A 14,967-nucleotide genomic window follows, 5' to 3' on the forward strand; every position below is an offset into this window, starting at 1 on the left:
ATCAAGACTATCACAAGTAAAACTGAACGTATGGTGGTTAAGAAATATAACGACTATTAGATGACTACTAGTACGGTTTAGTGTCGTGGCCTTAATTTGTGACAAAGTACTGGGAGGTTTGTACTAGCTACTGTTTCTGTGCTATCAATACAAATGTCAAATACTGAAAACACAAATAACCTATCAGAATTATTATGACCACAGTTTTAACTTTAAAGACTCCCTGAAAGCGTCTCAGGTATCCCAAATGTTCCAAGGACCACACTGTGTGGACCGCTAATATACTGTAATATAATTTCAACAAACCATTTGTTATATATACCTACGTTTCCAGATTCTATGGTCACCTTGCTATAGCTCACTATTATGTAAGTCTAACACAATCTTAATGAAACAAAATATACATTAATACTCTAAACTTTATTCTTTGGATTCAACTTTTCCTATTTGGCACACAGAAAATCAATTACTGGATAATCCAAGTAGTTGATGTTACAATCCTCCCATTTCTCCCTAGAAAAGGTGCTGAAGGGAAACAAAAACCTAGTCAGATAACAAAAGAAGAGACAATCTGCAGGATGGAAAACAAAACGATGGACAAAGCACTCTATAAGTCACCTGTACTTCTAGATCTGTTTCCTTCAGAAATGTAGAAGTTACAACTATAAGAGTTTTTAAAGATCTATTGCTCTTAAAATGTGTTAAGACTTCCTGCTGCTAAGAATTCCCTCACACCAGTTATATCTGAACACACTTCACAGATATGTCTATGTGTTAATACCAGCAGGACACTGACGAGATACAGAACTGGATCTTGGGTTCTCTTGCAAACATTCCTAAAAATGTTTATTTACAACTAAAACTACAACATGTTACTTTCAGTGTTTAGTCTTCATAACTAAAAACTGTACCTTAAAAGTATATAATTTGCTAAATGGATTCTCTGGTTCAGTATAATTAAAACTGTGTATAACTCCCCATTCTGAGATGTGTACATACTCAATTACACTTCAGTGTTCAAGGAAGAGAAATAACAAGACCTTTGATTAAATAAAAAGATAAAATGGCAATTACTCAAGAATTATATTTTAATTAGCAAATTAAACTCAGATTCTGCAACTATAAAAAAATTTGAGAATTTAAAAAATATGTCTCCTGTCATTATTTAACATTATTATTCAGAGTCGAAGAAAAAGATCAAACACAAAGCCAAGAACAGTGACTGAGACAAGGTACCTGCTAGCATTACTTGTGGAAGTATATGCATTACTGGAAGTGGCTGCAGAGCTGAAAACGCTGTCTAGTTCTGCCAAAGCTGCGTATTTGTCTGAGGATGTACTCGACTGACCGGGAACTGAAACCACAGAACCAACAGGAGCTTTACCTGTGGCCCCAAAGCCACTCCCTTGATCACCGCCTATAAACACACAAAAACAAATTACACTGAAAACTTAGTTATATTTTCAATTTATCAATTTAGTTATGCTATCAATTTATTCTTTCAAATTTATCAACTTGTTTAAATTTTACACCTTTTTCATTTACCATGAAAAAGGCGTAAATTTAAAACTGATTTAAAGCTAAGCAAATAAATGGACAGAACTCTAGTCTTACTTAATAAACTACCTAGAAACTATCAGACAAGATTAGTTATTACACATACTACTGTGGTAAAGACAAAATGCTCTTTCTGTAACAAAAACTAAGACTCTCTACCAATAACATGTCTAGATTATGCATAAAGAACAAATTCTCAAAGTGCTACATTAACATCTCCAAAACCGGTGCATCTCATTCAAGTGAACATACAAATTTATAAAATGCCAAACCTAATGTGAACCCATTAATAATACCGTTTCCCCAGGGCTGATCATGAAAAAATTAGAGACAGTAATAAGAGGAAACATTTACACAGCACTTTATGTGCCAGGCACTGTTCTACATGATGGGGATGCAATAAAACATACACATCCAATCTATTACTACTATCTTCCTTCTGGAGATGACAAAGCATGGTCAAGAGATCAGGATGCAGACTCTAGTCTAAAAGCAGACCTCTGCCGTTCTCCAGCACACTATGCAATTTGCGAGACAAAATACTGGCCTTAAGAGCAAAACCAGGTATAAAAATATACTGTAAAAATGATGGGTTTGGTTTTTTAAATACCAAAATATTAATAATAAATATAGTTCAAAATAACTATATTACAAAAACCACAATATAACCGGGAGGCTGTCAGCGCTATTAATAGGATTTGTTGGCCCTCTATGGCCTTCCAATAGTGAAACATGCTAAGACAAAATTAAATTTTGTCAATTATTTTCTTTTAAAATTAGAAGTTTACAAATAGTTTCTAGGCCTTCCAAAAGGCCCATTATTGAATTATTTCACATCCAAAATGTCCCACAAAGTCATGACCATTTAGTACAAAATTTCTTTACAAGTAAAGTACAACGACCTTAAAATGTAATAAACACAACCAAATTTAGAGGACTATTTAATAAACAAATTTGTATTTATTTTGTTTAAAGCTTAATACCTTGCCCAGCACTGAAGATATTGTCTAAATTAGCAAGTGCTGCATATTTGTCTGTAGACTGTAGACTAGCTTTGTTCGTTGAAACTTTACTAACAGCTGATGCTGTTTGATGACTCTGGGAAGTACTGAAGGTTCCAAAATCAGCACTGGAGGATTTGGGGAAGTTATCAAAATGAGCAAAATTAGCATTTACTGATCCAGCACTTCCACCTGTAACAGAATAAACAAAACACTTGAAATTTCTATACTTCTCCTAAAATCCTTTGATAGATTATATGATTTCTTCCTTAATTAAGTGTTCTATAAGTAATCCTACTGGCCAATGGCATTTAACTTTAATCATCTACATATGATTTTTTATAATTTGGGAAACTATATTTTCAAAGGCCCTGGCAACATGTAGGGTAACAAGTTTCTTTGTGTAATTATCTACCCTGAGATGAAGAATATAATTCACAGAGGAGTAACTAAAAAACTACCAGGTTTGAGACTCAGTTACTTTATAGAATATTCAGCTATCTATACACTACCATCTTTTACCAGTTCTCCTTAAATGGACTCCATAAGCAAGATGTAAAGTTATCTTATACTATAAACTCTTGTAGTTCCAATAAAGACTGGGTTTAAACTAATCCCAAAATAGAGATTTAAAATGTTTAGGAAGGGGCACCTGGGTGACTCAATGTTGAGTGTCTGCCTTTGGCTCAGGTCGTGATTCCAGGGACCTGGGATTAAGTCCCCCAGCAGGCTCCCCAGAGGGAGCCTGCTTCTCCCTCTGCCTATGTCTCTGCCTCTCTCTGTCTCTCATGAATAAATTAAAAAAAAAATCTTTAAATAAATAAATACAATGTTTAAGATGTACTATTTTGATCCACAATTTCTTTTTTTTGAACCACAATTTCTTAAAAAGTGGTCTTTGAGCTTTAGACTTATTTTAAGAGTCCATATTTAATTCCACATAATAATTTAATGTACATATAATGTCATGTGGTCCTCAGTAAAATCATGCCCTATTATATACAGTTCAAGGAATAAAAATTATAGTACACAATGTATAGTCTAAATATCATACCAATTTTTAGATTTATAGATCACAATTCACCTAATAATGGTCACTACTGTATATATACTGCTAAGATTTTAAAGACTGTTCTGTACTCTGGAGACTTCCCTAAAGTCCTACCAAAAGACTAAAGCCAGACTATTTCATTCTATGCTTTTGATGCTACAAAAATAGTATATCATATAATTATATATTAAGTGATAATAAAACACAATTACAGGTATTTTAAAAAGCAGAAAGATTCAGTCCTGTTTTAAAAAAGAGAACACAAACACTTTCCCATCAATTAGTATTATAGACATTCTAAAATATATACTGATAAAAATCTTTTTAGGAATTAAACTCCAGTCCTTTTAAATTAAAACTAAGTAATGTGTGTTGGTATTTAAGATTGTGATCTGTTACAAGTAGCTGGTAAACAAAGTACATAATAATACTAAGCTTTCAACATTTGTAAGATGAAGTTTGTTTCAAATTATTAAAAACTAAACTATTAAATAAACTTTTTGTATACTATTGTGTTCTCTGAGTTTAGTTAACAGTGGAGAGAATAAAAGTGAGAATTTCAGAATGATTACCATTAGAAGATGAATAACATTCTATAATTGAAAAATCCATGAAACAACATAAAACATACAAATTAGTAAAAGATGCCTACTTGACAACAGAACTTACTGTTGGAAGCCTGGAGAGGAAAAGCGGAAGTAAATTCACCAAAACTGCAGCTAGATGAAAGCATTCTAAATGCTGGACAGCCAGAAATTATGTGAATGATGGAATTTAAAGAAGAAAAAAAAAGAAAATTGAAAGAAAAGGCTTTAAGACAACACACAGAGTTAAAAGTTGAAAGAAAAATAATCAGCCAAAGATCTAAACAAGGATTCAGTGAGATTCTGAAAACAATACAGTTTATGGGAGAGCACTCATGTTTAATGACCAATTCCTGCACTGAAAACTGTTTTCAGTCCAATCAAAGTGTTCCATGATCTCCTTTTGAGTACTAGTATTTATCTTCTCAAGCTTCCTGCCTTGAAAATTACTTATATTTTTATTTCTATGGAAGCGAGTCATCAGCTTCCTTTATTCAGAGCCTAAATCAATGTGCTCTGTCAACCTAACACATTTTTAGCACTGTAATGCTCCTGTGCATAAGAAATTTAGGAAAGATTCATATGCAGGAAATGGAAAACCCTTTGGATTAGACAACACATCAAAGAGTTTAAAAAAACACAGATGAACACAGACAAAAATAAAGATTTCAGGTTTCCCCAGAGCTTTATAAGATAGAACTATTTGAAAATCAAATAATTATAGAATTTAAATTAATAGAATAATTTTTCAAACTACATCTAGAGAGTGTTTTGTGTTTTAAAGTAAACATTGAAGCATAATGCCAGAGAAGCTCTACCTGTAGTTTGGGGCTGAAAAGGAGAGTGACTCGCTGTGGGGAAACCTCCAAAATTACTCGAACCACTAGACTGTCCAAATGCATCAAAGTTTGCAAAATCTGCATTTGCAGAATTCTGAGCTGTAAATGGTAAGGAACAACATATGTTAATGAATATGAAAATTATAAATGAAAAATATGACAAATGAATTTAAGAAGTTTATGAAAAGTGTCTGTCTCACAACTCACTTTGAAGAGAATTCATTTAGAAATCAAATTTTAAATCATACCAATGTTTATTTAACCCAGTTTCAAGCAATTCATTAAAAAGTATCCAAAAATTTCCCCAAACACTTTTACAATGATAAATGTGTACACAATACCCTTTGAATAACCTCCAGAATAGTACTTTACAAGTGACTCTATTAAAGGAAACACTAAGAGCATTAAGTGAGCTACAGTAAAGCAAACAGGGTTGTAGGATATAGATTATATTCTGGAAAATTCAGATTTAAGATGGTAGTAAGTGATTCATCAACTATGCAAATCCAAAATAATGATACAAAGAAGGTTAAATTCCATTAATATTCTCTTGGGTTTTTTTCCTACGTTTACAGCTATTTTACACCATGGCATATAAAAATGAAAAAAAAAAAAGTAGTGTACAAGGACATGATTGCCAAACAGATCAAAGATATTCACATTGTTTTAGAAGCCGCCATTTTTCATACATACTAAAATTTGAGAAATGATGAAAACAGTAACATTTAAAACATTAGTGTACTTCAGACTCCTTGAAAACGACCAACTGGTATTCTCTCACTGATCATCAACATAAGAGCAAATTTTTAGACTTCTCTAAACTTAAACTATGTATCTAAATAAAACAATTCAAAAGATTTTTTTTAAAAAGGCGAAAATGGATGCTATCTTTTTATTAGAGAGACTATGATGGCAAGTGGCTGGTATGCAGCAAAGGGAATGCTAAGTGGGAAGAATGAAAAGCATGCCCAAAAGATAAAGGTCAAATGCCATCAACATAGTTAAGTCAGCCGCTTTAAATCCTTGCAGGGAATTCTACTTCAAGGAAATTCTGTAAAGAAATAATCTTGTAGGGGCGCCTGAGTGGCTCAGTAGGTTAAGCGTCTGCCTTTGGCTCAGATGGTGATTTCAGGGTCCTGGGATCAAGCCCCAAATCAGGCTCCCTGCTCAACAGGGAGTCTGCTTCTCCCTCTTCTTCTGCGCCACCCCCCCAAAACTCCCACCTGACCCCGTTCATGTGTGCATGCCCTCTCTCTCTCTCTCTTAATAAAACCTTAAAAAAAAGAAATAATCTTGTAAATGAGTATTATATCCAACAGCTAAATAACTTGTGTCTTATAATAATGAAAAAAATTTAAAACTCAAATGGCCAATGAGGGATCACTAGGAAACATCATACAAAGAAATATAAGGCAGTCATTTAAAAAAAATCACGTAAAATATGTAGTCCATTCAAAAATGCTTATGACAAATAAAATAAACAGGTTAATAAATTCCAAATACATTTTAATCTGCCAATTTTGTTAGCATGGTATCATGTGCATAGAAAATCTGCATTTTCATTAACTCAAAGCAGTGAGTTTTCAGATTAGTATCATTTTCTTCATTGCCTGAGTTTACTAAGCTTTTGCAATAAATATGTATTAACTATATACAAACCAAAAAATGTTACTAAATAAGGAATTTTTCAACTAACAAAGTAAAACATTATTCTAGGAAGATAATCAGGAAAATTTACAACATTTTACGTAATCACTGTTTTGTGTATAGCTGAAAGAGCATGACTGTAGCGGGGGGTGGGGGGAACACACCTATAAAGCAGACCTCCTTTTACTAGACTCCTGTGACACTTCTTTTCCTACATCCCCACATCTAGCACTTCTGACAGATGGGAAGTGTTATCCTATGTATACATATCACTGCTCACGCTTTGTTCTTGAAAACCTTTTTTAAACACGGTTGTCTTAGCTCTCAAACATTACACGGAGGTATCTAAATTAAAAGGCTGCTTATTGCTTAACAAAAGAAATTCTGTATTTTTTCTGGATACTCTGAAATCTTTTGTTACTGTTTTTACCTAACATAATAAGATTCAATTTCTTTATAAGCTGAGATTTTTTTACCTTCCCCCAAAATAAACACAATGAAAGATATACTAATAAATAATAAAAGATCAATATATTGAAAAATATTTTGGAAGAAATATTGACACAAGTATAAATAATAAAAATAAGTTTAAAAACACAGTTACCATTTAGTAATAATCAAGTAAGTTTAGTGAAAAGAGAATCCAAAATAATCAGAGAATTCCATCCTAACATAAACACCATACACAGCCTTGGACAAGTCCCTCAATTGTTTTGGCATCATCAGTTTTTTCACTAGAGAAGAAGAAGAAAGAAGAAAGAAGAAAGAAGAAAGAAGAAAGAGGCCTATACTTGCAAATCCAGCAGTATGACTCTACAATTTATAAGGCAACAGGAATAAATATTTAAGAACTTCAGACTCCTCGGCCCAAAAGAGGAAAATTCCACTAAAAGACAAAATAAGTTTATATAGTCAAATATTTACTGGAAAACAAAAGAATAAGAGAATATGGTACAAGAAGTCGTCAAATTTAGAGTGGGTTATATTTCAAAAGACAAGTTCTCAGTTTTTTGAACAATTTAGTTTTACATTTGAGAATAAATGAAATGCATCTATCCCTTGGAGAAAAAGAGATTAGGTCCCTAAACTGGTTTATTACTTACAACCTCAAATATATGTGAATATGTACTCTATAATAATAAATATTCTACATTTAACTTACATTTAGACCATTTTGGGAAAATATACACTTAACATGTTTCAAGCACCATCAGGAAATAAATCAGTTCAATGTAACCCATTTAGTTAGTCAAGTCTATTTTATCACATTTATAAACACTGGTGTTTTCCAACCAGAGCACCAAACACATTAATCAAATATCTATTCATTACAGCAAAACAACTTTGTAATATTTCTTTCAGTTTTTATATGGAGACATTGAATCTACTCAGTGTCTTCAACAATTGGTTATAGTGACTTTTAAAATTGGTAAGTAATGTAGAATGAAATTTTAGAAACCACAATTTTGGAAATTAAACACTAATAAATTCAATAATACAGAAATTACTATCTAGAACCTCAAGCAATCTCTATAAAAAGAAATATAAACTAAACAGAATGTAACAAAACCTTAGTAAGGATGCTTTTTAAATAATCTTATTTCAAAAAGTACAAGAAATCTCAATTTAAGAATTTAAGGCACCAAATTAATGAGCCTGAATCTTGCTGAGAATTGTCTTTCATCTCCAGGGAGATACAGGTACACATGAAAAAGGAAGATTAAACATAGAGACCAGAGACAGAAACTGCCTTCATCAAATTCGGCTGACAAATACACCTTGTTTCACCTACAGATTTAAATTCTTTTCCATCAATCCCAACATTTAAAGAGAACATTTCACACTAAATAAAAAAGCCTTCTTGCTTCTCTTTAAAAGAAAATCAGTGTGTCTGGTAATCTCGAACCCATATGTCCATGTGGCAACAGGGGGTTAGAACATCCCCCTTTGCATGTAGTTCCCTCCACAATGCATTATACTACTCACTTATGTTAACTGGGTGGCAAGACAATAAAGTTTAACATCCCTAGTACAAGGCGTAACAAAAATCAATGACAGTTTATAGTTATAAGTTTGTGGTAAGCTTATTACCAAGCAAAATAACTATGAAATTCTGTAAGGTAATTATGTTTCTAAATGCATAAGTACTTCTGTAGACGATGACTTTTCCTTAACACAGTAATAATCCCACCACTGATACACATCCTTACACACCATCTCAGCCAGGATGTTTGGGTGAAGGGTGAAGACATCTGGCTTTTAAGTCACTAAACTATCTGCAAAATACAACAGGTTTCCCTATAAAATAATGCTAAGTAGACTGGCATATCTATATAATCATCATTTGCTATTAAAAGTTCCATCTGTCATATCAATTTGTATAGGAGAAAATTTTCACCTTAAAAAGTTTTTCTTAATTAGGGGGTGCCTGGGTGACTCAATTAGTTGAGTGTCCAACTCTTAGGTTTTGGCTCAGTCATGATCTCTTGAGGGAGTCTGCTGGAAGATGCTCTCCCTCTGTCCCTCCTTCCACTTACTGTACTCACGCACACAGTTGCTTGCTCTCTCTCAAATAAATTTAGAAAAAATAAAAATAAAAAAAAAACATGAAAATTTCAGGGTAACAACTTAGCTATCAATGACTTTATATTTATGAACCATATATGGAAAAATAAAGATTCAGGGTTCCTGTAAAGGCTGGCAAAAAATATATAGAATGGAAAAAGAGAAAATAAATAATTTTACAAGCTTCTTCTTGTAGCATGGGTATATATTTTTTTCACCTGGAATCAAATCATGTTTGAAAAAAGCAAAAAATAAAAATAAAAATAAAAAAAAATAAAAGGTGACTTGAGTTTGCATTTGTAAACAATAACTTTAGGCTAAAAAACTACTCCTCTTAGGCAAACTGGCCTAACTGACGTGGTTATTAAACTCTATCCTCACAGACTTATCTTTCCTACTATTTCCACCACATGTGGAAAAGAGACAAAAAAGTTAAGATCTCTATCAATCTGATAAAAATTACAGGTTTCTTTTCTTTCTTTTAAAAAAAAAATCTACAATTAAATAAGGGCTACTATTCTCAAAGAGCATTTTAAAGGAGTCATTGATACTATGAGTGGGATCATGGTACAAAGCAACTTGCGGAGCTGCAATGACCTATATGTATAATGATGTCTGCTAACGACACTACAGGGAAGAACACGGCACTAATTCCTTGAATAATGAATACTCACAAATTGTATTAAAAGACAAAAACACAAGAGAAACATGAAGTAAATTAAAAATTTATAAAAGATCTTGGTAGTTATTTATCAGTCATTTCAAATTCTGTTTCAGTAAGTGTAAAACTGAGATAAATGTAAACTATTCATGTATTACAGAAGGTTCACTCTACATTCTTGGATTCTTCAACTCCTTTTGCTAGCATTCAAAAGCAACAGATGGGAAAAAAAAGAGTTGGGGTACCTGTCTGGTCACAGGAGACTAGCTGCCCACCTGAAGGGTGAAGGGGAAGAAGTCTCCCTAGGTTTCCTGGACTTTTCCCTGTTCGGCTAACACAGGAGAAAGGAAACTTACCACAGCCCCAACATCTTAAGCTTCCTGATTTCTTACTCTTCTCAGTATAATCTCTGCTGAGAAAGAGATCCTCTTTATCACAGGATCTCTTTTTAAAGCAAACACACATACACACTAATTACACCATAATCTGCTTCTGTGGCATGCCCTTAGAAAATACTTTAATATTTATTTTCTCACTAATATTTAAAACAAAAAGTTCCTTTAATGCTTGCTAGAAAGAAATGTGGCTGAAGCACAGCTTTCCCATAATTTTTCAAACCATCTTAAACAGTACATTTTGGAATTTTGGATGTGTACATTTATATATGTTATACTTTATACCATTATTATCCAACTATAAGCCAGGTCTTCAAATTGAAAGAAAAAGGAGGAGTAACATCACAATCTTACAGGTGAGAAAAGAAGTTAAATAAGTTCTAAAATACAAATAGGAAATCAATTCTCTAAGTGCTAGTTTCTGTTATACTCATAAACCAGTGAAATACAAGTTTTAGAAAGACAGTCTTGAATTTTTCTTGATTATATAATTAAAATTTTAAAAACCTGTAACAAATCAATTAAAAAACATTAGCTAACTAATACCTCATACATACATGCAAAAATATAAAGCAAAGTTTCAAATGATCAAATGAAACAGCTACGAAATGACTAAATCTATTCTGAGTTTTAGTGCTCTACGTTTGGTTTGATGCTTATTCAACCATTCACAAATGCAGACAGATAAACTTTCTATGACATACATGACATACACATCAAAGCTTACTGGCATCCAAAAGATTATTTCCCATTGTATAAATACGATGTAGTCGTTTAGATCGTTTACATCATACCTTATTTAAAAAGTAGAAGGAGGCATCAAGAAACAACTCTAAAGATTCATTCTGATTGCAAAGCCTATTTCTTTTCACTACATTATGCCATTTCACTGTCCATTACAGTTATTTACTACTATAATTAGAAAGATACAAATGATTACATCTGTACTTTAATAATCAATTTTTAAATCAATTATCTAGATAACTGCAAGGTTTATATATTCATTTTCAAAACAAAACTCTGCAACTTCTAATTTTTGGTGAAGTGCATTAAACTCTTTGTAACAAACATGTTAAATCTGGAAATAAAAAAGAAGTTGTATCTTCTAGAGCCAACCTGAAGATGCTTGCTACTCTAAAGATGGGATAATCTGAACATAAATAAAGATAATGATGACAACAGATTTGAGATATAACAAATGTTAAATCTATGAATCCATAATGATATGAAACAAAAAACAGATCATCATTAAAATATGGTGGGGATTCAACTCATTCTGATATGTGATTGGTTAGAATCAGTCATGTATTAACTTTCCTCTAATTATACCACTGGATATCAAAAAATTTTTAAAGAAATATTTCAGCTCATAAATAAAGGAATGATAAATTTAGAGTATCAACATTCTGTATCCAGGCACAAAGCATCAACAGCTCACATTACAAATCAGAAACAATTGGTATTATGTGCCTCTTAAGTGGGTAAGTAGCAGGTTGCCCCCCTCCAAAGAATGAACCTGTAATGGATCACGAATCTAGATCCAACCATCAATTTACAGAGAATAAAGAGGAGAGGGGAACCTGTTAAGGGACGTCAGAGTGGTGCAATCAACAAATTCAGATTAAAATCAAGTAAAAAACTCTACAGGACAAATAACCTGATTTATTCAACAAAAGAATAACAAAGGAGAAAAATGAAATGGAGGAAGAACCCACAGACTAAGTAATATATCTCACAACTACAGTGTGTACACCTTATCTGAATAAACTGTGTGTGTGTGTGTCTGTCTGAACTGGAATGGAAAATCCAAATTGAAAAAAAAATAAAAAAATAAAAAAGAAAAGAAAAGAAAATCCAAATTGTGACTAATGAATAATAATAAATATTATTACTATTATTTACGGAGTGATAACACTACTGTAGTTAGGTTTAACAAAGTTCTTGTTTTATAGATATATGTAAAATCTTAAGAATAAACTAGAATGTCTAAAATTGCTTCAAAATAATGTAAGAGGAGGAAAAGAGTAGAATAACAAATGAAACCAGATTAGTCATAAGCAATGAGTACACATGGGTTATATTAACTGGTCACTTCTGAGTATGTGCAATTTTCCATTATTAAAAGAGTAAAAAAAAAATATTAAAAAGTCTTTTCCCATTTTTCTTTGGAAAGAGGTCATGTCAGTATCTGACATTAAGTATAATCTCTTCTGTGATTAGAAAAGCACTACATGGCTACATATTACAACTCAACAGCTATGAGGGCCCACGCCCTCAACAACACATTTACTGATACTTAAGTTTTAAAAGAGAATGGATGTTTCTTGGTGCTATATATACATGTCGTCCAAAAAAGCTGTTGGAGAAAACACTTACCTGCATGACTGTTGAAATGTGCAAAATTAGCAAAATTGGCTGTAGCTGTTGACTGAGGTGCTGGAGCAGCAAAGATGTCTGAGCCAAGATCACTTAAAAGGTCAAACTGCTTCTTTTCCTGCTGCTGCGCTTGAGAGCGACCTACAACCGGGGACTATAAACCACATATTAACTATAAAGAGTTTCCAGTCAGACCTGCTACATTTTTATAACATTATTTTCAATTCACCAAGCTTAAAACACAGTTTAAAGATTAGATCACATAATCTTTTATTTGTAGTTTTGAATACTTTGATATTTTTTAAAAAGCACAAATTTTCAACATCTATTCCCAAATTATCTCTCAATTCTAAGTACAAAGCCAAAAGCAAAGAAATAACTGTATTACAACAGTTGTTATACCTTAAACACAAGATAGACTTACTGCTAACAGAGCAATGATAAGACTTGCAGAAAACACATGCTGTTTATGATGTGAAAGAGTACAATATACTGACTTAGCCTTTCATTTTTCACTCAAAACTCTTGTGAAAACTAAGTAATTTTATTCAGATGCCCTAGTGTGTATTATTAAAAAGGGTAGGTTTTAATTCAAATAGTACTATGCCTCAGAAGCATTCTTGTGTAGGACAGACATTGCAATGCCAGAGAAGAACAAATGTGTCACAGGTCAATCAACTGTAATAAAGCACAGAAACACACACTTTTACGCCAACTTATGAAAAGACTTCCATCTGTTTAATTTTTTTTAAAATAAGGTATGTAAGTCACCTGTGTTTCAATGATAAACATGCTTCACAATCAGGCAAGGAGAAAATTTTACTGCTAAGAAATCCTTTCTTATAAAAGTCCATCACAGAGACTATACTGCTCTAACTGAGGAGTTAAAGTCATGTTTTACTAAATGTATGTTATACGATAGCTAACTATTAACAACCTTCCTGTAGACCTTTACAAACCTATGGCGCACATTCAAGGAAACTCTAATTTACAATAGCAAAAAAAGAACAAAAACATGCACATCTTAACCAAGATTCTTTAATATATTATAAACCATTAGGATAGAATGCTATTGACATTTAAACTTATGCTATGGTCTTAAAGAATTCCCAATTTCATGATACTCACTATCCTTCTTAAGTAGAAGCCTCTACGAAGACTTGAGACTACTCACCTGACTAGGTGTGCCCTTATTTAAGTGCAGAGCTGGTGCTGAATCTCCTAAGAGAGACTTCAGTGGTTTGACCTCAGGTGTGCTGCTTGTGCTACTGGCAGAGGACCCTGAAATAGATGCATGAACTGATGCCACCACTTTGGCTTGTTCTGGAGGGACATACCTAAAACATATGAAAAATTAAGCAGACAGTTACCTAAGAAAAATGTAGCAAATACTATGCTTAAAAATGATAAACTTAATTCTCATTTTTTACAAGATTATTTCAACATTAATCTTATTTCAAAACCCTCTTAGAGCTGATTGCATAAGACTGCACTTAACTGAAATACGCATTTAGCAAGGGTAATAAAGACTAACCACAAAACTTGTTTCAATTATAATTTTTCTTAGAAATAAATAAAATATAGTAACTGCCTTTTTTTTTTTAACAACAGAGGACCTATAGTTATTCATTACTATGAGCAGTTAAAACTCTAATTTTCATAAACTAAAGTATCATAAGATCATAAATAACATTTGGGAAGAGAGAAGAAAGGAAAAACATTTATTACATTACAGTTAATAGTCTAAAATATAAAGGTCTATTACAAATCTAGGAGAATAAGATCAACAACTCAATTTTTAAATAAGCAGAAACAGTTCACAAATGAAGACACAGAAATGAAAACATTTGTAACCTTAGAAAAATGCAAATTAAAATATTCACATCTGCTCTGAGCATAAATTTTAAAAATTTTGTTACTAAAATATATATATAATTAAATATATAAAATATATAAAAAGGTCTGTTGTGTGTCCCAGAAGTACAACTTCCAGAAACTTCTCTTTAGGGATTAATTGAATAATTAACACAGATACATGTACATGCATGTTTTCATAGCTAATTTCAAAAAACTGGCCCCATATCAAACATTTATCAAGAAAAATATACTCAAAGGGGAATACTACAGAGCTACTCTTGTTCTGACATGGAAAGATGTCCCAAAGACTTTACAGGTCTTTCAGGTTTGATCTCTATCATGTAAGTACAAGATTTGTAAGAGGAAGAGAGTAAAGAAAGGGAAGAGAGACAGGAAGAACACAATCTCAAACATCACCAATGCTAATCTCTAGG

The 14,967-nt window shown here is 32.3% G+C and overlaps 1 protein-coding gene across 8 annotated transcripts in view; it reads right to left on the bottom strand.

Annotated features, from left to right (window-relative positions):
* The window catches only part of AGFG1 (ArfGAP with FG repeats 1), a 79,885-nt gene that overhangs the window by 18,565 nt on the left and 46,353 nt on the right, over positions 1 to 14,967 (bottom strand). For 5 of the 8 annotated variants that reach the window (XM_072719342.1, XM_072719338.1, XM_072719335.1 and 2 more), the window contains 5 exons: positions 13,851 to 14,013; positions 12,677 to 12,830; positions 5,012 to 5,131; positions 2,541 to 2,750; positions 1,237 to 1,417 (listed from right to left, as the gene is read on the bottom strand). In XM_072719342.1, coding sequence (XP_072575443.1) covers positions 1,237 to 1,417; positions 2,541 to 2,750; positions 5,012 to 5,131; positions 12,677 to 12,830; positions 13,851 to 14,013 — 828 coding nt within the window. Of the gene's footprint in view, positions 1 to 1,236; positions 1,418 to 2,540; positions 2,751 to 4,278; positions 4,351 to 5,011; positions 5,132 to 12,676; positions 12,831 to 13,850; positions 14,014 to 14,967 lie in introns of all 8 variants that reach the window. The other 3 variants (XM_072719336.1, XM_072719337.1, XM_072719343.1) reach the window with 2 other exon arrangements.

This window comes from Vulpes vulpes, chromosome 9, assembly GCF_048418805.1.
Source record: "Vulpes vulpes isolate BD-2025 chromosome 9, VulVul3, whole genome shotgun sequence".
In the NCBI taxonomy this organism is placed as follows: Eukaryota; Metazoa; Chordata; class Mammalia; order Carnivora; family Canidae; genus Vulpes; species Vulpes vulpes.